Raw genomic sequence first — 23,747 nt, 5'->3', positions numbered from 1 at the left:
ATATCACATGGTTACACAAATATGGTTACACAATATAATCTGGTTAAATAAATTCAAAATAAGCTTTGTATCTCTCAAGTAGCTGAGTAAACTCTTGACTAACGGTTGCAACTGGCAATCAACCCCCAGACCAAGGTTCTCATTCTGAGCCTATCCCAGTCACTATAGGGCAACCAGTGAGAGGGATTAAACCCTTGTGTGTTTTAGGGAGGTGGTGGAATATGGGGAGTACTGGAAAATCAGGAACCATGGCTTTAGAGGAGAGAACACCTAATCAAACCCCCTTTTGCACAAGATCACTCAAGATCCTCTTAAACTGAACAGTGGGGTTCCCTTTTAGTTTAATATAGGTGCTCTCATCCGACAATTGTCAAATGGCCTCCTCAGGGTACACAGAAGCATCCTGAACTACTACCAGACCACCCTTATCTGAGTTTTTGATAACCACAGAAGGGGTCTTACTGAGATTTTCCAATGCATCTGCAATGAGATTATCATTGTAAACTTTCTATTAGTAGTCCGGGATGCTAGCCTCATGAGCTCCATCTCAACACTCTTCTGGGATATATCCAGAGATTTACCCCTTGTGTGTACAGGGTAAAAACCCGACCACACCTTAAAGGGAAGCCCCCACAGCCAAAGTACTGTATGTTTTATGTTCTTAATTTTGTTATTTTTTAAGATTACTTTTGGATACTTTTTATTTTTTGTGTGCTTTAACTACGGTGTACGAATTTCCATACTTGAAGAATGGGCTAAGCAATATGGCTTGCTCTCTTTATATAAAGCGGAAACAGATGAAAAAAGCTCTTGGATCCCATCAACTCATGTTTTACACCTGTGTAACCATGTGATATTTACTATATATATGTGCATAATGGATGTGTCCTGTATGGTTTTGACAAAGCACCGTTAACGCGTGAAACGCGCCAACCTCCTTTCTTCCCTGCCGATTTGCCAATTGTGCCATGTTTCTATTGATGTTTTTCCAATAAATTTTGTATGTATCATATAGGTGTGCAGACGTCAAATCCTTTTCCTTTCCATATGTGTCTGCAGCAGTGACAGGGCGTGCACCCCATCCCCATACTACAGGCTTGGAAATAGACACCACAGCTGTGTTCATTCACCTAGAGCAGCAGGACTTGTTCTAATTTTTAAAGTGGTTCTAAAGTCTAACTTGTTTTACCTCAACGCATTCTCTGTATGAAGGTAAAAAACACCTCAGTAACTGCCCCCACCTGCCCCATCCTAAAACACTTACCTGGCTTCTCCCAGCAAACCAGCTGATTCCCGGCTGCAGCACCGCCCCTTCTCTCCTTCTTTTCCTGGTCTCACAGGAGACAATGGCAGCAGTGGGAGTTTGACTGCTGCTCTCAGTCAAACTCCTGTAAGTAGGAAGCAGGGGGTGTGGCTTGCCACGTGTGTGTCTATGGACACACAAAACCCAGATCTGGGGCACACCTGCAAAGGGGTACCCGGTACCTACGGGAAACGAGTCTAGAAGTGGGTAGTCATCCAAGCCAGGGTTGAGTCCAGTAGCGGGTAGTCTGCAGATGCTGGATCGTCTGCCAATGTGGGGTCGTCTGCCGATGCAGGATCGAGAGCCAGGAAAGTCATCAGCCAAGCCAGGTTAATGCACGGAAGAACGCAGAGAACAGAAGACTGCTAGCAGTGATGCACCTTGGACCACAAACACAAGGGCAAGGACTGCAAGCTATCAGATGATATATATAGTCAAGAGACAGCAGTCTACATATGTCCAAGATGGCTGCCAACAGGAAGACAGGGTAAGACCTTGACAGTACCCTCCCCTCAACGGCCCCACTTCCGCGGAGCAAAAAAAAGTTTCAGAGAAAAGGGCACAATGATATTTGGGCCAATGTTTATCAAAACAATATTTCTCTATCGTTCATTGATAGACGCAGTTCCTAATGCATATCAGTAAGGTTATACTGCCCCCTATAGGAGTAGGACACTAGGCAGAAAAAAAGTTCTGGCTACGCCTATGGGCAGTCCCAGAGGGTAAACCGTTTCTCCTTCTGCATCGGATGTCAGTTGTTATCTGCCTAGTCAGGAGTAAAGACCTAGTTCCTTGCTGGGATCTTTGGTCCTGGCATAAAAGTGTTTTTTTTTTTTTTTTTATGTATATAGTTTTTATTAGCTAGCTTTTTTTTCTGGATTTTTCTCCTGTGAGATCTACAAGCAACTATGCCGGATCTGGGCGACGGGCTGGATGTTTAGATCCAGTGGTCACCGCAGCTGGACAGCGAGCACGCGCAGACCTTGGCTCCGCGCAGGGTCGGCCGCGACATAGTCCCACTGGACTGGGACTGGCCCCACGAGTTAAACGTCTCGCCAGGTCACATATGTCAGGGTCTAGGCCTGTGTCGCAGCATTCCGATTTGGCCGACAGCCCCCCACTTCGGCGGAGAGGGGTCCTGTCAGGAGATGGCGCCCGTCTGTGTTCCTGGTATGGTGAGTAAATGTTCCCCCCTCTTCCCTGGCAGATTTTGGGGTGTACGCAGGCCCCTCCCGGGGGTGGTCGGACCCTCACATTCCTGGGTTCCCCTTTGTCCTGTTGTGCAACCCCCCCTCACTTGGGGGACTGTTTGGGCGTACCTGAGGCTGGGACCCTGTTCTCAGGCCACATGGGGGGTCTGGGGGAGCGCTGTCGGCTGTGCTCGGCCGATCATGTGGGGGGGCCTCGGTCGGTTCTTTCAGGGCCTACCTGCTAAATGATAGTGTTGTGAGGGCCAGGGGGTCCCCCCGTGGGTCCTCGTTTGCCACGCGGGGCCACCATTTTCTTGTAGCCTTGTCTGCTACCATAAAAAGCGGGCGGGCATTTTGATACACCCGTTTTCGCCCATTTTGCGGTGGATTCTCTGCTGGGAAACCAGGTGGGAGTGCCTGGAGACGTTTTCCGGGGGATGGAGCCCCTCCCTTCACCCTAGGCAGTTTCAATGCTCACTTCCTTTTGGGAGAACTGCTGCTACACATGCAGACATTCTGGGACTGGCTGATGCATATTGGGACAGTGAGTTCTGGGGGTCTCTCTCTCTCTGTTGGGGGTCTTCAGGGTGTGCCTTACCTTCGGGGGGCGCTGTAGCGCAGTGGGACTGTTTTTTTGCAAAAAAGAAAAATGTCATTTGTTTTTGTCATTTTTTTCAAATTTTACTGGCGGGTTCTTCTGGTGCAGTATGGACCCTGCAGACCATGGTCCCCACCTGACCCCCCATGGAGGCTGTAGGGCCTTCCGGATCTCAACTGTCCACCAATGCACTTTCAGCAGTTCTGGAAGCATTGTGTCCCGGATGGAGGTGGCCTTGAGAAGGCGATGTACGCAGAAATGATCTCCACCTACCCTTGCCTCATCCGATGTCTCAGATTCTGATTCTGACTCAGCCACTGCAGATGTGGGTCTCCATGTCGGGTCTGTTACCTCACGCCCTGCCTCCTCGGATAATGAGGATGACATTTCTACCTCCCCTGCCGTGCAAGATACAGGCGCTGGTGAATGCACTGGTTGTTTTTGTGCGTAACACCCTGCAATTTGGAAAACGCAGCGGCGGCTGCGCCTGGGGCGCAGGTTGCGTTTGGCACTCACATGCCATCCGGAGCGGACATGATTTTCCCTTCCCAGTTTTTTTGTTAGCATGCTCATAAAAGAATGGGACCATCTGAGACGTTACCCTTTTGAGGAGTCTCTGGTAAAGGAGTGGACGGTACCACCTAAGGTGGATCCACCGGTCTCCAGGCTGAATAAGGCTACCGTGGCCCGCGATCTGTACTCCCTGGCGAGGTCTGCACCAGTTTTTAAGATTGCCCTTGCCACGCAGACTCTGACTGATGGGCGGAGTTCCAATGCCGTGACTTGGTGAGGAGCAAGTCCCTCCTGTCTTGGGGGAGCTGTTGGACCAGCTGGTGCAGGGGCTGCAATTTGTTTGCGATGCCGCGCTGGACGCGGCTCTTTTCTTGGGTCACCTGTTAGTTTCGGCAGTGGTTATCTGGCGTATACTTGGCTGAAGTGTTGGTATGTGGATCAAACTTCAAAGAAGGCCTTAACGGGTCTCCCATTTTAGGGGGATCGCCTGTTTGGCGCTGCCCTGGATGACATTATATAAGGGTCTCACAGGGGGAAGAGTACTTTTCTTCCACAGGCCAACAAGGGTAAGGGCCCTCGTCGCAGACGGGGTCCCTCCTTTTCGGCTCACAAACAGTTTCTTCGTCCCTCGGGGACAGTCGATGAGGCGAAGTCCTTCAAAACTTCCTCGGGTTGCTTCAAGAGACCCTGGTCTGGCAAACAAAAGATCGTTTTTTTTCCAGGCCTGCAGACAAGGCCTACTCGGTCTGAAGGTGCGTCCTCATCCATATATGGGTTGGGGGGACGTCTTTGCCAGTTCTCAGACCTGCGGCTGGCCCGGATCCCAGACAGTTGGGTTCAGGAGGTCCTGCAGTTCAGTTGCAAGATCGAGTTTCAATCCGTTTCTCCGGTAAGGTTTTCCTTTCCAAATGACGGCTTTCCCCGGATCGCTTACTGGCGCTCTATGGGGCAGTACAGGATCTGGATCAACAAGGCTGGACCTAATGGCCCTGGATGATTCTGTGAGAATCAAAAATTCAAGATGCTGTCGGTTCGCACAATGGTGGCTTCCCTACATCAAGGGGATTCCTGGCCTCCATAGACATCAAATATGCCTACCTTCACCTCCCGTTATGTGCAGGACACCAATGGGTGCTCCGTTTTTGTCGTGGGAGAGGATCACTATTGGTTTGTGGCATTACATTTTGGTCTCGCCTCTGCTCTAAGGTGTTGGCTCCGGTCCTGTCGCTGTTGCAAAAGCGGGGTGTATCGGTCCTGGGTTCTTGCCGATCTGCTTCTCCGTGCGGAGTCCCCTACGGTGCTGATGACAAATTTGGAAGTCACCATGAGAAGGAGTTCCGGTGGGTTCTGAACCTTCAGAAGTCGTCCCTGGTCCCTTCCATGAGACTGGACTATCTGGGCCTGACTTTGGACTCGTCCTCAGCCAGGGTGTTTCTCCCTCCGGAGAAACTCTTGAAACTTTAGACTGCGGTTTAGCTGTTGCTGTCCAGCACATGGTCGCCCCTTCGAACCTGCATGCAAGTTCTGGGACTGATGGTGTCGTCTTTCGAGGCGGCCTCTTTCGCTCAATCCTTCTCGAGGATCCTCCAGAAGGCAATCCTTCTCACATGGAACTAGAATTCAAACTCTCTGGACATTCGGATCCAGCTGAGCCAGGTGACCAGGGAGTCCCTGATATGGTGGCTTCGGTCCCCGATGCCCAAGCAGGAAATCCTTCCTCCCCTTATACTGGACAATTGTCAACACGGATGCAAGCCTGTCCAGGTGGGAAGGAGTCCTCGGCAGGTTCTCTGCTCAGGGAGTATGATCCCTGGAGGAATCCGTGTTACCGATCAACGTCCTGGAGCTGAGAGCAATCTGGCTTTGCCTAGTTCACTGGACCGGGCACTTTCCGCTGTCCAGTGCACATTCAATTGGACTATGCCACGACCGTGGCTTATGTCATTCACCAAGGGGGCACCAAGGGTGTCCTTGCAGCCTTGGAAGTGACATGCATTCTTCGTTGGGCAGAGCGCCTTGTTCCAGCTCTCTCCGCTGTTCACATTCCAGGTGTGGAAAATTGGCAGGCGGATTACCTCAGTCAACAGGCCTGGGGAAGGATCCCTACATCTAGGGGTGTTTTTAGCAGTTGTGCATTCATTTGGGCTCTCCAGTCATGGATCTGTTGGCGTTGCATCAACAGGATAGTGCAAAGGTTTGTGGCCCTATCCCGGGACCCTCTGGCAGATGAACTGGTGGCACCATGGAGTCAGTAGCAGCTGCTGTCTGCCTTTCCTCCTCTCAAGTTGCTGCCAAGACTTCTTTGCAGGATCAAGCCGTAAGGGATTTCGGTCATTCTCGTGGCTCTGGACTGGCCTCGCTGAGCTTTGTACGCGACCTGGTCAGGCTAGTCGCAGTCGCTCATTGGAGACTTCCTCTCAGGGAGGATCTATTGTCTCCAGGGCCAATCTTCCATCCTGGTTTACGGTCGCTGGCTTTGAGGAAAGCGACTTCTAGGATGATTTATCATCGTACAAGAAAGTCGTATATTGCGTGGTGTGAGTCTCTTTGGGCTTCCCCTCGGTCTTACTCAGTGGCCTGGATCTTGGCTTTCCCTCAACCGGGAGTTGATCAAAAGTTGGCCTTGAGTACTATCAAGGGTCAGATTTCGGCTTTGGCAATTTTCTTGCAAAGGCCATTGGCCGCCCATTACCTGGTGCGTAACTTCTTCCAGGGGGTGCGACACTTGGTACTTCTGGTGCGACCTCCGTCACCAACTGGGGACCTTGATTTGGTGCAGTCGGTTCTTCAAAAACCTCCTTTTGCAAGTATTCGGGGGTTTCCCATGCCTACCTTATCACAGAAGGTGGTCTTCTTGGTGGATCTCTTCTGTGCGCAGGGTGTCGGCACTTGCGACATTGTCCTGTCGTTCTCCCTATATGTTGGTTCGTGGGGACAAGTGGTACTTTGTCCGGATCCATCCTTCCTTCCGAAGGTGGTTTCTAGTGTTCACTTGAACGAGGACATTGTATTACCATCTTTGTGTCCTAAGCCCAAACATCCTATGGAACATTCACTGCATACTCTGTATGTACTTGGTGACTACTGAGTCTTTTCGTTAGTCAGATTCGCTCCCTGTACTCCGGGATGGCCCAAGAAATGGGCTGCCTGCGTCTGCTGCGACTATTTCCAGATGGATCAGACAGACGATGGTGCAGACTTATTCAATTAAGGGTCAGGTTCTACCTTTCCCTGTTTTGGCACATTTTACTCTGGCACTTGGTGCTTCCTGGGCTTTTCGCCATACAGGCATCTGTGCTTCAGGTTGCAAGGCAGCTACCTGGTTGTCTGTTCACACCTTTACAAAATTTTATATGGATGTGCTGGCATCTGCAGATGCTTCTTTTGGCCGCAAAGTTTTGCAGGCTGCTGTTTGAAGGGCTTTTTGGCCTTCCTCAAGGGTGTTTACTGTTTGTTTTAGGTGGGTCTCATTTTGCTGTTCTGATGAGTCTTATGTTGCCTGGTTGGCTGTGTTTAGCCTTGGGGACTTGTTTTCTTCTGCTGTTCCCACCCCTCATTTTATGGAATTGCTTTGGGACATCCCTACTGATATGCGTCAGGAACTGCGTCCATCAATGAACAATAGAGAAAACTGGATTTTTGACTTAACGTAAAATACTTTTCTCTTAAGTTCATTGACGGACGCAGTACCTGCCCCTCTATTTGAGTTGGGTTGGTGTTACTCAGGCCTTTTTTTCTCCGAAAAAAAGGTGCAGGAACTCAACCACGACCCCCCCAAAACCCCCTCCCCAAACTGGTCAAAATTTCACTAACAGTGAGAGGGTCCTATAGGAACATCAAAGAGAGTTCAGGAGTGTGCTACGTATACAGTACAGGGTTCAGGGGTGCAGAGTTCAGCTTTTTTCCACAGCTGCTTAGCTCGGCATCCCCCGTCCACATCTCACATCTACTTCTTCTCTAGTACCTGCCCTCACACTGTAGATGGCTTCGCCTCTCTCTCTTGCAGGGAGATCATCCAGTGGGGGTGTCAGGGTTCACACTGCATCCCAGGCACCGGCATCTCCTTTGTGCCCATACTGCACTTGAAAAACATAACAAACCAGACCTCTGTGTTTACAAGTGCTAGTGATGAGCCAGGAGCAGAGGGCCTGAGCCAAAGGTGGTGGAACTGAGTTCCACCAAGTTCCAGCTGAAAAAAGCCCTGGTGTTACTTCTCTGACACTGCTTTGATACAAAACTGACATCCTATGCAGGAAGAGGAAGGGTGCACCCTCCGGGACTGTCCATAGGCGTAGCCAGAACTTTTTTTCTGCCTTGTGTCCTACTCCTGTAGGGGGCAGTATAACCCTACTGATATGCATCAGGAACTGCGTCCGTCAATGAACTTAAGAGAAAAGGATTTTACGGTAATTCAAAAATCCAGTTTTTTGCTAAAAATACACTAAAATCATTATAAGCAGATAAAAACAGCATATTTTACAAATTTCCTGTTAAATATAAAGACTAACCTGTATTGTGTTAATAAATAATCACTATTTGTAAATTTTAGATTACGCTTTTTTGTGAAATGGTGAAAATCGAACATATGCAAAAATGGAAATATCCAAATTTCTCTAAAAAGAGGTTTTTATTGTTCCCTCACAGCTTTCAGTGTTTGTTTAAGACCCCCCCAAATCATATATTTTCTGAAAGCACATAACCTGTAGAATAAAAAGAAGGTGTTACTGATTTTAACGCCCTGCGATATTTGTTTGATAGTGTTTATCAAAACTATATATTCGCTAAAAATTCTCTAAATTAATTTCTAGCAGATATAAACACAGCAAATTTCATAAAATTCCTGCTAAATTCCAACTAAATATAAAAGCTTAACCTGCATTAAGTTAATAAATAACAAATATTTGTAATTTTTAAATTACCTCTTTTTGCAAAATGGTGAAAATTGAATGTACGCAAAAATGTAAATAACCACATTTCTCTAAAAATCTGAAGGTTTTCATTGTTCCCTTACAGCTTTCAGAGTTTGTTAAAGACCCCCCAAACCATATATTTTCTGAAAGCATAAGATCAGTAGAATATAAGGAAAGTGCTACTGATTTTTAAGGCCCTCTGATATTTGCGCAAATGTTTACCAAATCAATATTTTCGCTAAAATTAAACTACAATCCATTATAGCAGATAGAAACACGGCAAATATTACAAAATTCCTGCTAAATTCCTACTAAATATAAAAGCTTAACCTGTATTAAATAAATAATAAATATAAATAAAGCTTAACCTGTATTAAATAAATAACAAATATTTGTATATTTCTAATTGCACCTTTTTGCAAAATGGTTAAACTGAACGTACACTAAACTTTAAATAACCAAATTTCTCTAAAAATCTGGAGGTTTTTATTTTTCACTTTCAGCTTTCAGAATTTTTAAAAGACCCCCCAAACTATACATTTTCTGAAAGCAAAGAACCAGTAAAAAAAAATGGAAGGTGCTACTAGTTTTTAAGGCCCCGTGATATTTGCCCAAATGTTTGCCAAAACAATATTTTCACTAAAAATGCACTAAAATCCTTAGTAGCAGATACAAACACAGTACATTTTACAAAATTCCTGCTAAGTTCCTTTTAAATATAAAAGCTAAACCTGTATTGAGTTAATAAATAAGAAATATTTGTACATTTTAAATTGCGTCTTTTTAAGAAATAGTAAAATCTGACTTATGCAAAACGCATTTCTCTAAAAATCTGGAGGTTTTCCTTTTTCACTTACAGCTTTCAGAGTTTATAAAAGACCCCCCCCCCCCCCAAACCATATATTTTCTGAAAGCACATAGCCAGTAGAATAAAAAGAAGGTGGTACTGATTTCTAAGGCACTGTGATATTTGATCAAATGTTTATTAAATCAATATTTTCTAAAAAAAATACACTAAAATCATTAATAGTGGATTCATACATGGCAAAATGTACAAAATTCCTACTACACATAAAAGTTAAAACTGTATTGAGTTAATAAATAACAAGTACTTGAACAAATATTTGTACATTTTAAATTTCCCCTTTTTTGTGAAATGGTCAAAAATAAATGTACGCAAAACACTAAATAAAACAATTTACTCTAAAAATCCAGAAGTTAACATTTTTCACTTACTGATTTCAGAATTTGAAAAGTCCCCTTAGGCTCGGTTCACATTGGTGCGATGCAGGAAGCCCTGCAAATCCATTGCGTATTCCCGCACCTAAATCGCTAGCAGTTCACACTGCCCTCTGCAAACTGCTGCAGGTGTCAATACAAAGTTAAAAACACCCCCAGATCGGTTTGCAGATCACAGTGTGAACTGGGATTTCGGACAGGAATCGAATCGCATGGGTGTGAACACTCATGCAATCTAATTCTGGGGCAGACAAAAATAACATGTCTTGCACGAGTTTGGTCCCAATGCGATGCCAATTATGGCTGAATTCGCATCACACAGACATTGCACCAGTGTTAACCGGCCCTCAAACCAGCCATTTTCTGAAAGTACATGACCTGTAGAATAAAAAAAGTGCTACTGATTTTTTAGGCCCCAAAATAATTGCGCAAATGTTCATCATATCGCTATTTAACTAAAAATACGCTAAAATTATTAATAGTGCACATAAACACAACATAACTTGCAAATTTCCTGCTAAATTACTACTAAAGCATCGTTCACATGTGACATACTAAAGTGTACGCCCATGGAGGGCAATGTTTACCTGCACAGGGATGCACAGGTGTTCTGTGCATCCCTGTACAGGCAGTCACATTTATGTCAATTGGGATGCAACGGCTGCACAGGCATATGCTGCTGTTCCCAATCACATTTTAGGATAAAAACTCTGATCAGCAGATTGTAATCCGCTGATCAGAGTTGTAGAATTGTTCAGCAGAGTCTGCTGAACAATTCTGTTAGAAGTTCATGGTCATTGAAGTGACCATGAGCTTACAGCAGGGGGAGAAATTAAGTCCGTATGGCGTACAGACCTGACCAGCAGCAAGCAGTGCTGTAGGTCCGTACGCCGTACAGACCTGGCAGTAAAAGGGTAAAGCAGAACTTCACTCTCTCTGACTGTTTTTAATCCTTATGTTGCTAGCATTACTAAATAGATAGGTATATCATATTTACTTGTTTTAAACTTTTCTTTTTTTTTTTACATTTCATGAGTTACTTCCAGGCTTCTGGCCTAGGCCAAAATTATGTCCTACATTCCCAGAGCCTTCAGGAGGGTTTTTCTCAGCTAAGCACACCCTTCTGCTTGCATGCCTGAGCTAGGGGTGGATGGATTCCAGGAGGTAAATGCTACCACCTGAATCATCTGCCCTTACTCAAGATGGCCCTTACTCAAGAAATGCTGGGGGGGTTCACAGTAATTTTTCTGGAAAGTTAAGTTTGGAGACATGAATGGATGAGGCATGAATGGATGGTTGAGTTTTCTTGGAATATCAATAATGAATGAAAAAGCGTTTTTTGGTTTGTGGTCAGATGCAGTGTAGTTTAAAGAGAACCTGTCACCAACTGAAAAAATGTAGCTTAAACTTGTAGTTTTGTTTTTTTAAAATAATTTTTAAATAATTTTTTATTTTCTTGCAATGTGCCTTTGAATATGTAGCACTACTCCCTTGGGAGCTGCTGGTTACGGGTTCCCCTGGGTTACCATTAGCAACAACATGACAGTTTGACATTTTTCCCAAGTGTTTTAGCTCAGTCAGGGAGGTCCGGTAGCTTTGGTTTTTGTGTTTTTATTTGGAACTTGGATAGGAGAAGGGAATGAGTGGGATACTCCAACTTTATACATTATGCACAATAGGCTGGGACGACTTGAAAATGCTGAGTAACGCTAGTCACAGCTAGGCCGCTGTTTCACTTTGTCCTTAGCTGTGAAGTATATTTGAATGAGCTTTCTGAGGTAAACTGGACAGTACTGCAGAACAACTTCAGGGCCCTTCCTGGCACCCCCTTTGTTCCCAATCTTTAGGGGCAACTACACGGCACCCCCTTTACTAATACACTCCTTGTGTGAGCAAGCTCCTTGATCCCCTGACTTCTCTGGAGTGGTCCCCTCTTCTAGGCAGACCCTTAGGCAGATCTCCTGGTACTCAATATAATGTTTTTCCCAAGATGATTCTGCCAGCAGCTCCACTTGTCAGCACTCTGGATCCTCTGCAGCTCAGCTCCACACCTGGTTCACTAGGCCGACTGCCTGAACCACCTTTCTCACACTTGCAGGAGAAGAGACAGCCATCCACCTCCTCCTGGGACTTTGCTCCCACCAAAAGACACCCTGTCACATGCTCCCTCAAGATTTATTGCCCATCCCAGGATGCTTTGTGGCAATGCCCGCCCCCTGGGACAGCCATAAACCCTGGGGTGCTACTGGTCAGGATTCCTCCACTGTCCAACAAGCTCCCTTATTGGATACCGTGGGGAGACTCCCTTAGACCCAATAAATCACACCTGGAAACATATAACAGACCAAACTAACAGATCAGGCTCTCCTGAGAAGCAGAAAAGAGCCACCAAATGCGTTTTCCTAGGAGGGTGCTACAAATAGAAAATATGACTATTCAAGACGAGTCAATTCCCTAGAATAGCCCACTCTCTAGTTGCACATAATAACCCTCTCCTCCTCTGGAAGTGTCCAATTACTGTCTGTGCTGGTCCAGCTCCTATGCCCTTCCCTTTAACTGTTCCATAACCTTAGGTAGCAGCTAGGAGGAAATGAAAGGGAATACTTGCTTGAGTGACAGCCCTGAGGCTGCTGACATAACATCCAAAGTGGCTTTTGGAATTCTACACAAGGGAGGCTTTTACAGGTAAATGCATAATATACATTAACTGTACATAAGGGACAAATGTTGACATGAATGTTCTGGGTCTTTTAGGTAAACTTGTTGCTTTGTCTTATATAGGAAGGAGTAGTAATGGAACATAATGGAAGTAATGGAGACCGCAACATTATTTTAGGGTTCCTCTTTGGTTAAGGGTTAAAGACTTGAAAAGCGTCACTTGTGTAAGTCTGCGGGGGCTGCTGATATCATATCCAAGATGGCGGCACCCAGCAGCAGTCTCAGGGCTTTTGGATGTTTATACAAGGGAAGCTTTTTACTGGTAAATAACATTTATAAAATATAATGCAATGCATATATAATCTTAGCGGAAGCTTTTTCTTGTAATGAATGGTCTGGTGACAGGGTCTCTTTAAGAGGAGTTCTAGAGCTTGTGATCTGGAGGTTGTCATTAATGTGTTGGCTGACAAGGCAGATTTGTACCAAATACTTTCATAACTATGGTATTATCTAAAGATTTATACATGGAAAAAATAACCGACTGACAGCAATAATCGGTCATGTCTGAGAAGGAAATGAAACCATGTGGAGGAACAAAAATGAAATTTATAAAGCCGAGCGTGGGAGAGTAGCCAGCCGATGAGAATGATCTGCACACCAACGAAAGTGACAAGGAACAAACCAATGTCATTTTTCAAACAGGACAAAAATAAATGCAGGAGATTTCTACAGCGCTGTTGTGGATGTCGCACAGGTTTCTTCCATTATTGTTCTAATTAGGCTTGGCATCATTTGTATCCAAAACAACATGACTAGCTTATTGCAAATCAATAACTGTCCTGGAGCTTTTTAGGGACCATGTAGACATGTGTACTTGTCAAACGCAGGACTACTCAAATGCATGCATTCAATGTGCCCCTACTGACATGAAAAGGCTTTACCTACAATTTAAATGCACCTCATTAAAACCTGCCTAAAGAAATGCCAAAAGCAGGTCAAACACAGCATCTGAATTGTCATCGACACTACTATACTCTATTGAAGTCAATAGGAAAATGCTGACCTGTGTTGATGTGCATTTCAAATGCAGCAAAACAAGTTAAGCCTACTTGATCCTTAACATGCCATCATTCCTTTAACCTTTTTGGTGCCATCAACATAAGGGTTGAGTCATTGGGAGCACCGGCTTGTAAACTCTTAGCCGATATAGCAGGGATCTCCAAACTTTCTAAACAAAGGGCCAGTTTTCTGTTCTTAAGACTTTAGGGGGCCTTGATTGTGGCCAGTGGGAGTAGAAAATGCCCCAGCATCAGTTGGAGTAGACAATGCCTTTAGTTTGAGGAATATTGCCCCATTATTGGTACCAGTGGGAGGAATAGTGTCCTATCAATGGTGCCAGTGGAAGGAATAGTGCCCCATTATTGATAACAGGGGAAGGAATGGTGCCCCATCAATGATGCTGGTGGCAGAAATAATGCCCCATCGATGCTGCCAGTGGGAGGAATAGTGCCCCATCATTTATATCAGTGGGAGGAATAGTGCCCCATTATTGATAACGGGGGGAGGAATGGTACCCCATCAATGATGCTGGTGGTGGAAATAATGCCCCATCGATGCTGCCAGTGGGAGGAATAGTGCCCCATCATTTATATCAGTGGAAGGAATAGTGCCCCATTGTTGGTGTCAGTAGGAAGAACAGCGCCTCATCACTGGTGTCAATGGGATGAACAGTGCTTCTTTTCAATAGGAGGAACAGTGCCCCAAGGGCCGGATGAAGGCAAGCAAAGGGCCAACTCTGGCCCGCTGGCTGCAGTTTGGAGACCCCTGCTCTATAGCAGCACCTTCAGGTTCAGAGCTCTCAAACTCCCAGCAGCTTTGGCCGCTCTAGAAGCTGATCAAGCATAGTCTATACTCTTTGGCTGCAGCACAGGTGACATTTTGGGTCTAATAGACCACTGGTGTCTCATGTAAATAGAACCTGCCCCCTTGAGATAGCAATAAAGTTAAGTTAAAAAAAAGTGTTTAGAAACAAACATGTCAGGTGTGCATTTTTACAAAATGAAAAATTATTCAACGCATTTTGTCATCTATGACATCATCAGGGGCACAGAGGCAGTCAATGGAGATGGATAAGGAGTTGTTAGGCAGTAGTGGTTACTATGAATGGCCGCCCAGTGGAGGTGGCGAGTTTTATTCTTATTTGGCTTTTTTCTGTATTGCAAATCATAGTATATCTCAGACGCACCGAGAGGTCCTGAGTTTCTCTTGCTGCTTACACATCCGATCTGTGTTTTATTATCCTGCTCTGTATGTTTGTTATATCGTTGTGGCTTGTGATTGTGGGCTGAGTGCAGAGGAGGATGTTTGTCTGTGTCCACCCAGTGTGTGTATTTATCCATCTCCCTTGATTGTCTCTCTCCGTGTCCCTGATGACGTCATAAATGATGAAGTATTTTGGGAGCAGACTGATGTTCTGGGGTGCTTGGATGTACCTTTTTTTGTGTGAACAAGCCATGAAAGCAGTAATCTCCAAATGCTAGGGTAGGAATTTTAACAAATATTTTACTTGGGAATGTTTACTTTATTGTGCTTGATGTGTTACACTTACTCAGAGGGTTTAGTATTAAAAATCTTCAATGAACAGGTTTTAGAGCTTTTTCTTTGCCAGAAATTTTCAGGAAAACTGATAACTTTACAGTAAAATATTAAAACGGAGCAGCACCCTAAAAGGGAAGTTTCCGGTTTATATCATCCTCGCGCCACTCCTCTACCACGTTTGGGCCATTTTTTTCGGGGGGGGGGCTGATACCTAATCTTGTAAAAAGTTCTCAGGTACCTGCTTCCACTTCCGCTGGAATCCCCTCCGGAAGTTCTCCCTCCCCTCCCTGTAACCTCCTGGAACCAGTGAAGTGTGGCTGGGGGATCATTCACACAACGCAGCGTGGCTTGCACATGTGTAGTGAGAAGCCAGCTGTAAAGCCTCAAGGATGTCGACACCGAGAAACTGGCCCGGGTGAGGGCAGCACTGGATGCTCGGACAGGCAAGTGTCCTTTTTTTAAAAGTCAGCAGCTACAGTATTTGTAGCTGCGGACTTTTCTTTATTTCACAAAGTACCTCTTTATTTTTCCCAAATCACTCCATTTATCCCTAACTATGGATGTTTATGCTGTTTGTGCAAGCAGTCTGCATTAGAGGCATTTGTCCCTGGGCACCCTGACTGCCCTGAAGGTTAGTACCACTGTCCACCCTTGCCCAGTTAAAGCAGCGTTTGGCCTCTCTTAGAATTTTACAGGCTGTGGCTGGACAGTGTGCCTGTGCCTTCTGCCTGCGCCAAAACGACAGGATCGAATGCACTGGGACTAAACGCCTAATGTGCATGAGGCAAAAAACAAATGGTAAATCATCCTATTTCTAAATTTTACTACTTGTTATATTACCTCTGTGTTTATAAATGATCAATACCTAGAGGCTGGCTGCCAAACGTTTCACCATACACAGGGAATTTGATTTGTATTTGTTGTGGTCCATTGACACCTTGTGTACACTTTGCCACAAATTCTTTTCACATGAATTGAAACAGATATCATTTCTTCTATGTTAATTATCACCTCAGATAATTGTTAATTCAGAACAGCAGCAGATTAGTTCTCAACTGTAAACTCATTATCTGATTCCTCACGTTCATCACGATGGCACTCAGTCAGACCCAAGTAGATCAATATGAAATAAATTGCATTCACCCTGAATATTCTCTTCCAACCTTCCAGGGCCTTCTGAATGGATTAATGTACTACAGGCCAGATGATCCAGTGGATTACTTGGAAAACTGCTTACAAAAAGTGAAAGAGCTAGGAGGGTCAGAGAAGGTGAAGTGGGACACGTTCGTGGGTCCGGATAAAAGAAACTTACCGCCACTCAACGGTGGACAGGGTCGACGAGCGTTCTTCCGAAATGGTAATTCATAAGGCTGTACATTCTTAAAAGTTTAAGTCCAGGCAAACCACTAAATACACAAATGAAATACATATATCTGAGCTGTTTTACCTGCCAAAGGGTTTTTCATTTAAAGGGGTTGATTCCTTAAAAACCCTTTCACTGCCAGCCCCTCTCCTTTATCCAGTGATAACACACAGTGTAAGTGTTTTTTTTAAATGATGTCTCCAAATACATTTTTTCAGATATCTTCAGGCCAGTCACAGGACTCCCAGCTGCTCTACACCTCTAATCCAGGGCTACAGTGGGATGGACTGAGATCTCTCTCTGATCCCAGCCAGGAAGGGCACGTGACCACCGTGTTGGCCACTCAGCCCATCCTGCTGTAGCCCTTAGATGGGGAAGAGAGCGGCCAGAAGTCACGTGAATGGCCTGAAGATATATAAAAAAAAGGTATTTAGAGGCATTGATTTAAAAAAAAAAAAAAAACACTTACACTGTGCGTTATCGCTGGATAAAGGAGAGGGGCTGGCAGTGACATTTTGAATAGTTTTATGTACTACTAATAGTGGCAGGAGATGGGGGGGGGGGCGGAGACAGCTCACACAGACACTGGAGCTGACAGGCGGGGGATAGAGAGCAGCGCTGCGGATGACAGAGGCACGTAAACTGATCACGATAATCAGGGCTCAGCAGCCATGGTTACCGTGGTCAGCACACGGATCAGCCAGGCTTTTACAGTTTAGAGAGGTACAGGTTAGACAGCCCAAGCACTATGCTGTTTAACCTGCTATACAGGAAAAGGATCTTTTTTTTTTTTTTTTTTTAGGGTTACAACCACTTAAAGTCCATTGTTTACTTAGATTTACATCATTACCACAAAACACAAGCCTTCCTGGCAGGGAAAGAACCTAATCTTTCCCTGCTGCAGTTTCCATTTTATGTACAAGTCTCCTCACCACCCCCAGCCAGTGGACAGGACAGTGAAAGGAGAAGCAGCACACAGATGGACTGAAATTGTCACTCTGTCCTCACCTCCTGCATGCTCCTTGCATTGCAGCACACCCGATTCGCTCCTTGTGCTGCCTCCTGCCTAAGCCCTGCTGCAAGGGACTGTAAGAGACTGATAACAAGTATACCAAGGTCAAAATCAGGTACTACGTTTCTTACATTTAACAAAATAAATGTAATTACGTATCAATGAATTCAGATCTGCAATCATATGTGTCTCCTCCTCTGTCTGTAGTTCCGCTTTAAAGGGTTAGTTCACCTTTTCAAAAATAAGTGATACAGTTTCACAGTCCACTCAGCTCCTTGTAGCTGTCCTGGGATTTAAAAACTGCACTGGTTTTGTTTCTTTTCCCTTTCCTTCTTTTCCTAGGGATTCTGGGATGAATCAGAAAAGTTCTGACTGATCAGTAAAGTCACAATGCAGTGCTGACCAATCAGAGCCATTCTGATCCGTCCTGGTGTCCCTTGGGAAAGTAGAGGAAGAACAGCACGGTTTTCATACCCCAGGACCATTGCAAAGGGCTGCGTGGACAGTGAAACTGTGTCACCCAGCAATGAGCAGGGTGGTGGGGAGGGTGTTGGGCATTAGTCCATCTTTTCATTTTTTTTTTCAAAAAAGGTGAACTTACACTTTAAAGATTTTTTTCTGTTTTCTTCTACAAAAGATGCCAAATTTAACATTTTGTTTTTTAAAATCAAATTATTACCTTGCTGTAGGTTAATTGTAGTATTTCAAATGTCTAGAAAAATCTCTCTAAATTTGCAAAGCAACCCCTGATTGTTGAACCCGGGGCAGAGAGCATCTATCTCTAGTGATTCTACAAGTCACCGCTGATCAGCAGGAAGTCAATAAAAACAGATTTCCTTCAGTTGTAATGAAGTCATATTTTTTCCTGAATTCTTTCCAAATATTGCCATACCCTGCTATTTTTGTTCCAGTATTGCCAGAAAGTTGCAACTTTCCTTATCGAAGATATGACCGACTGCCTCCTATCCACCAATTCTCCATAGAAAGTGATACAGATCTTTCAGAAACAGCAGAGCTGATTGAAGAGTATGAAGTGTTTGATCCATCGAGACCACACCCCAAAATCATACTTCTAATTGGTATGTATACATTTTTAAAGGAAACTTGTGATAGTTTGGGGGATACATTTTATTTTATTTTTAAAATTTACATGCTTTCATATTGATATTTATCCTTTTTTTTTCTATGTATATATAAAATCTTAAGTTTTACAATTAATCAGTTTATACAGGGTGCAAAAAGGATTCACAGAGCACTATGCAAAAGCATTTTGCCTCCAGGCTCTCCTTCTGATTGATGCTTCAAACTGCCCTGTCTGAACTGAACAGGCGGGTAGGGAAGGAGAATTACTCACTGTTCTGGCATTTTTAGCACTGTATCTAAATTCTGGGATTAAGCTATTGAGCTTTTCAACCGAGCAACTAGGGGTGGCCTTGGGTGCATCATTTATTTATTTTATCAACAAGCAGGCTGATTGAAAAAAAGGATGGATTTCCCCCATGCACATAAGAGAGGTGGATGGAGGAATCCTCCCCGCCATGCTAATGTTTTCTGACAGTGGGGACTCCTCCGCTTTCTGAATACACTGATCAGAGCTGCAGCTAATTGGCTGCAATTGCTGATCGAATGAAAATTCAACAACATCCAGTTCAACAAAAGTAGATTGCTAAATTGAATTCTCTCAAGCGGGAATAGGCATAGATGGATTGAAAATTCAGCTGATCCCTGCCGAACCAACCAAATTTTGATCCATCTATGGCCAGCTTAAGAATAGACAGATAAACATATGAAAAGGAGATTGCCTGGTTGGAAAATAAAAACACAAAATATTCAAATGCTTTTTATGAAATAAAATGGAAAAAAAGTTTCTGAATTTTGTTTATAAGGCCAGATCATAAAGAAATAAAATATATATATTATTTTTAAAAGATTTATTGAATTGTGATCTCTGCGAAACACAAAAGTGGACCAATACTGGATCAATATTAAATAAATCAAATTCTCCAAATCTACTAATGTTGCTTCTCACGCTGCACTGTGTTACCACATCAGACCATAACCAAATATCAAATAGTGATGCTCAACATTATCCCATAATGAACAAATCCAAAGACTTAAAGTATAACGAAAGGCAAAACTTTTTTTGGTTTTGGATTAAGTGGAGAGGGATTTGAACGCTTGTCAGTTTTTATTGTTGTCTGTGCCCCTATTAGGGAGATTCACCCTCTCTGTTTGTCCTGTTTACCATTTTTATTGAATGTGAAAGTAAAAGAAAATCCCAAATTTTGGGTTGACCCAAAAAAGTAACAGAGGGGAAATCTCCCAATAGGGGCACTAGTTCTGGTGATCTGGGGGTCCCCATGGAATTCCCCTAATTTGCAGGGATTTCCACCCACTTCCTGTTTGGTTATGGGACAGGAAGTGAAGGCAAATCTCTCTGTTTGTCCTGTTTACCATTTTTATTGAATGTGAAAGTAAAAGAAAATCCCAAATTTTGGGTTGACCCAAAAAAGTAACAGAGGGGAAATCTCCCAATAGGGGCACTAGTTCTGGTGATCTGGGGGTCCCCATGGAATTCCCCTAATTTGCAGGGATTTCCACCCACTTCCTGTTTGGTTATGGGACAGGAAGTGAAGGCAAATCTCTGCAATGGGACACAGATGGCAAAAAAGAAAAAAAATCTGACAGGGGTTATAACCCTCCCTTGCTCTATTCAACATTAAAAAAAAAAAAGTTTTACCTATAGTTCTACTTTAATGCTGTGTGTAATCAAGAAGTAAATACTCCCCTTTTGGAACACGACCATATCCATAATTCCATGTTACAACGTCTTAGCCCATTTAGGGTTATTTGAGAAATTCCTGTGGGCTGAACCTTGTTATCTCCTGACCATTCTTCCATTCATTTCCTCTTTCATTCTTTTTTTTTCTATTCGTTTTGTAAATAGGGCACATGTATAATTTCTGATAATACAGATCTCGTCCAACTCATATCATAACGGGCCATTACAGGCCGATAGTCTTCTTTAGATATGATTGTCTTCTTTACCATTATTTTTACTTGTCCTGAAATTTAGAATGCCGCTGTTATGAGATTGATATGTATAACTAGCTCATTGTTTTCTTTGAAAATGATCTGTCTACTTGAGGTTTCCTAGGATACTGTTACATGCTTTGTATTACTTTCATGGTATCTATGCTGCCCCATTCTCGTTTTGGGATGTTGTATCCCACTATAATCTGTCATTGTATTTGTTATTTCTTGTCTATTTGATGACAATTTACACCACATATAATTTTTTTCTTAAAGTAAGTGAATGTCCTTTAGTGCATTAGTAAGAGAGTTCCCCCCCACCATTGCTATGTTGCAATCATAGTATGTAAACAGTCTTTGCAAACCAACTTAATAGCTTCTACTATGAATTGCCCACACTTCACATTGTTAACACTCTTCAGTGAATTCCACCACCATTCACAATCCACACTTATCTTAACATATTGACCTATTTAACACCATCGGTCTATGTAGGCTTTCCACCTTTAAGGGATCTTAGTTGGCAGCTTCAGACCTGGACTTCTCTTGTACTTTCAGCGATGAGGATTACATATAGCAAGATAAATCCACCAACACACGCACTCAAAAATGAATAGAAACTAGACATAGTGTTTTACCAGTTTTAAAAAAAACAAAGGCAATATATTAAAAACAAAGTATGATGCACTCACAAAGAAGGTGCACCTATTCTAGTGCACGAAGATTGGGTGCCAGCACCACTAGAAGATCAAGCACTCCCCCTCTTTTATGAACTTTACCTATTGTGTTGCATCTTTTATGTGTTTTAAAAGTTCTATCTGAGATGTACTTTTGATTAAGGAGTGGGGTGCATTTGTTTAACTGCACTCATTAATAATTTTTATTATTTTTTGCTGCTTTGATTCCTTGGGAACACATTTCCCACACACTTTCCACTGGGCACTTTATTAGTGTATACATATGCTAGTATACACTACGCACGTACTTGGATTCACCATTCACCTTGCACCTTAGTGCTTATATGTATTGACCACTTTTATATTTACATAGATTTAATAACTGAATAATTTTTATTTATACATTTTTTTTAATTAACACTGTGTCACCTTATATAGCTATCAATTATTATACGTAATTTTAATATTTATATTTTTTTGGTCTCATATCATATTTATTGCACGTCACCTTATCACCTTTATATCACCAGTCACCTTATATTTATGTGTATTGTGATCAATTAATATTTTGAGGATTTGAGAGATATTTTTAGATATACATAGTTTTAAGATTCTTTTACACAATATTTATTTTTGCATATCGTGATTATTAATAATCCAATGATTTGAGAGATATTATTTTTAGATATAGAATTTTCAAGATTTTTAACACAATATTTATTTGTGACAACTAAGAGACTGACATCAGGGTCCACTTTGGGCAGCGCCAATTCCCTACCCCTCTATATATTTTATATCCAGATATAGCATCGCTATATTTTAGGGAGGCCGCAGCCCCTTTATTCCTTCACATTTCCATAGCGCAGGTTTCCCTTATTTATCTATATACCTGACAGCTCTGTCTCCGCACACAGTGCAGAGACAGAGCTGCCATCCGCCTGTTCAGCGGGGGATCGGCGGATGGATTCCCCGCTGAGAAAAACGAAGGTTGCTGACGGACTCCCCTGTGTGAAAGGGGCCTAAGTGTAGCAATATGGTTAAATTTAATGAAGGTTCAACATTTAGCAACTCACATGGTCGATAATTAAAAGAGGCACATCTAAGTATGCAGGCATCCGGGGTAAAGCTGTCCACATAGACCATCCTCCTCACTGCTGGCTCTCACCGTCATCAATCTGCAATCATGACCGGGACTACTCTGCAGTAGAGCGATTTGAAAGCGAGGCTTGAAACGCTCATGGAGAGCAGCATGGAAGGGATGACGTTGATGACGCTGCGGAGGACAGTCTATGTGAACAGCTTTACCCCAGATGCCTGCATACGTAGATGTGCCTGTTTTAATCATCAACCATGTGGGTTGCTAAATGTTGAACCTTCATTAAATGTAACCATATTGCTACACTTAGAGGGGCCTCTCTTCCCTTTTATACTAAGTTGGGACATGACGCTACTTGTATATCAAGACATCGCTTGTTTATCATGTCAAAATGTATAAAAAAGATTTTGCTTGTCTTGTAAAACGCTCTCAAACCAAGTTACTCTCAATCAAAGGTTTTACTGTATATAGAAAAAGATCCATAAATGATATAATAAAGCTGAAGTTTGAGTATGGCTTTTTTTGCGTAGTTATGTTGGTCGTGCTTGAACCAATGTAAGTATGTATGTGCCATACCTGGCCAATCTGTGGAAGCTGGAAACCTCTGTAGTAGACACTGCTACTACAGTGATTGCTGTGCTGCTGCTTAGTGAACACAGAAGGTTGGTCGCACTGCTCTATTCAGGGAATATATTGCATTTTCTCAATACAGGCAGCACCCGAGTTACAAACATCCGACTTACATACGACTCATACTTACAGTGAGGAAAAATGTATTTGATCCCCTGCTGATTTTGTATGTTTGCCCACTGCCAGAGAAATGATCAGTCTATAATTTTAATGGTAGGTTTATTTAACAGTGAGAGACAGAATAACAACAAAAAAATCTGGAAAAAGCATTTCAAAAGAGTTATAAATTGCTTTTCATTTTAGTGAGTGAAATAAGTATTTGATCCCCTGTCAATCAGCAAAATTTCTGGCTCCCAGGTGTCTTCTATACAGGTAATGAGCTGAGATTAGGAGCACTCTCTTAAAGAGAGTGCTCCTAATCTGAGATTGTTACCTGTACAAAAGACACCTGTCCACAGAAGCAATCAGTCAATCAGAATCCAATCTCTCCACCATGGCCAAGACCGAAGAGCTGTCCAAGGATGTCAGGGACAAGATTGTAGACCTACACAAGGCTGAAATGGGCTACAACACCATCGCTAAGCAGCTTTGTGAGAAGGTGCAATTATTCACAAATGGAAGAAACTCAAAATAACTGTCAATCTCCCTTTGCATGGGGCTCCATGCAAGATCTCACCTCGTGGAGTTTCAATTATAATGAGAACAGTAAGGAATCAGCCCAGAACAACATGGGAGAATCTTGGCAATGATCTCAAGGCAGCTGGGACCATAGTCAACCAGAAAAAAATTGATGACACACAACACTGGGAAGGACTGAAATCCTGCAGCGCCCACAAGGTCCTCCTGCTCAAGAAAGCGCATGTACAGGCCCATCTGAAGTTTGCTACCTAACATCTGAATGATTTAGAGGAGAACTGGGTGAAAGTG

The 23,747-nt window shown here is 43.4% G+C and overlaps 1 protein-coding gene across 1 annotated transcript in view; it reads left to right on the top strand.

Moving 5' to 3' along the window:
- The window catches only part of AK5 (adenylate kinase 5), a 374,733-nt gene that overhangs the window by 29,572 nt on the left and 321,414 nt on the right, over positions 1 to 23,747 (top strand). The window contains exons 2-3 of the mRNA XM_082266224.1: positions 16,180 to 16,366; positions 18,296 to 18,463. Coding sequence (XP_082122350.1) covers positions 16,180 to 16,366; positions 18,296 to 18,463 — 355 coding nt within the window. The remainder of the gene's footprint in view (positions 1 to 16,179; positions 16,367 to 18,295; positions 18,464 to 23,747) is intronic.

The sequence above is a fragment of the Pelophylax lessonae genome, assembly GCF_965119305.1.
Source record: "Pelophylax lessonae genome assembly, chromosome: 8".
Classification (NCBI taxonomy): domain Eukaryota; kingdom Metazoa; phylum Chordata; class Amphibia; order Anura; family Ranidae; genus Pelophylax; species Pelophylax lessonae.
The sequence above is the reverse complement of the archived record's forward strand: the minus strand, read 5'-3'. Positions and strand labels throughout refer to the sequence as shown.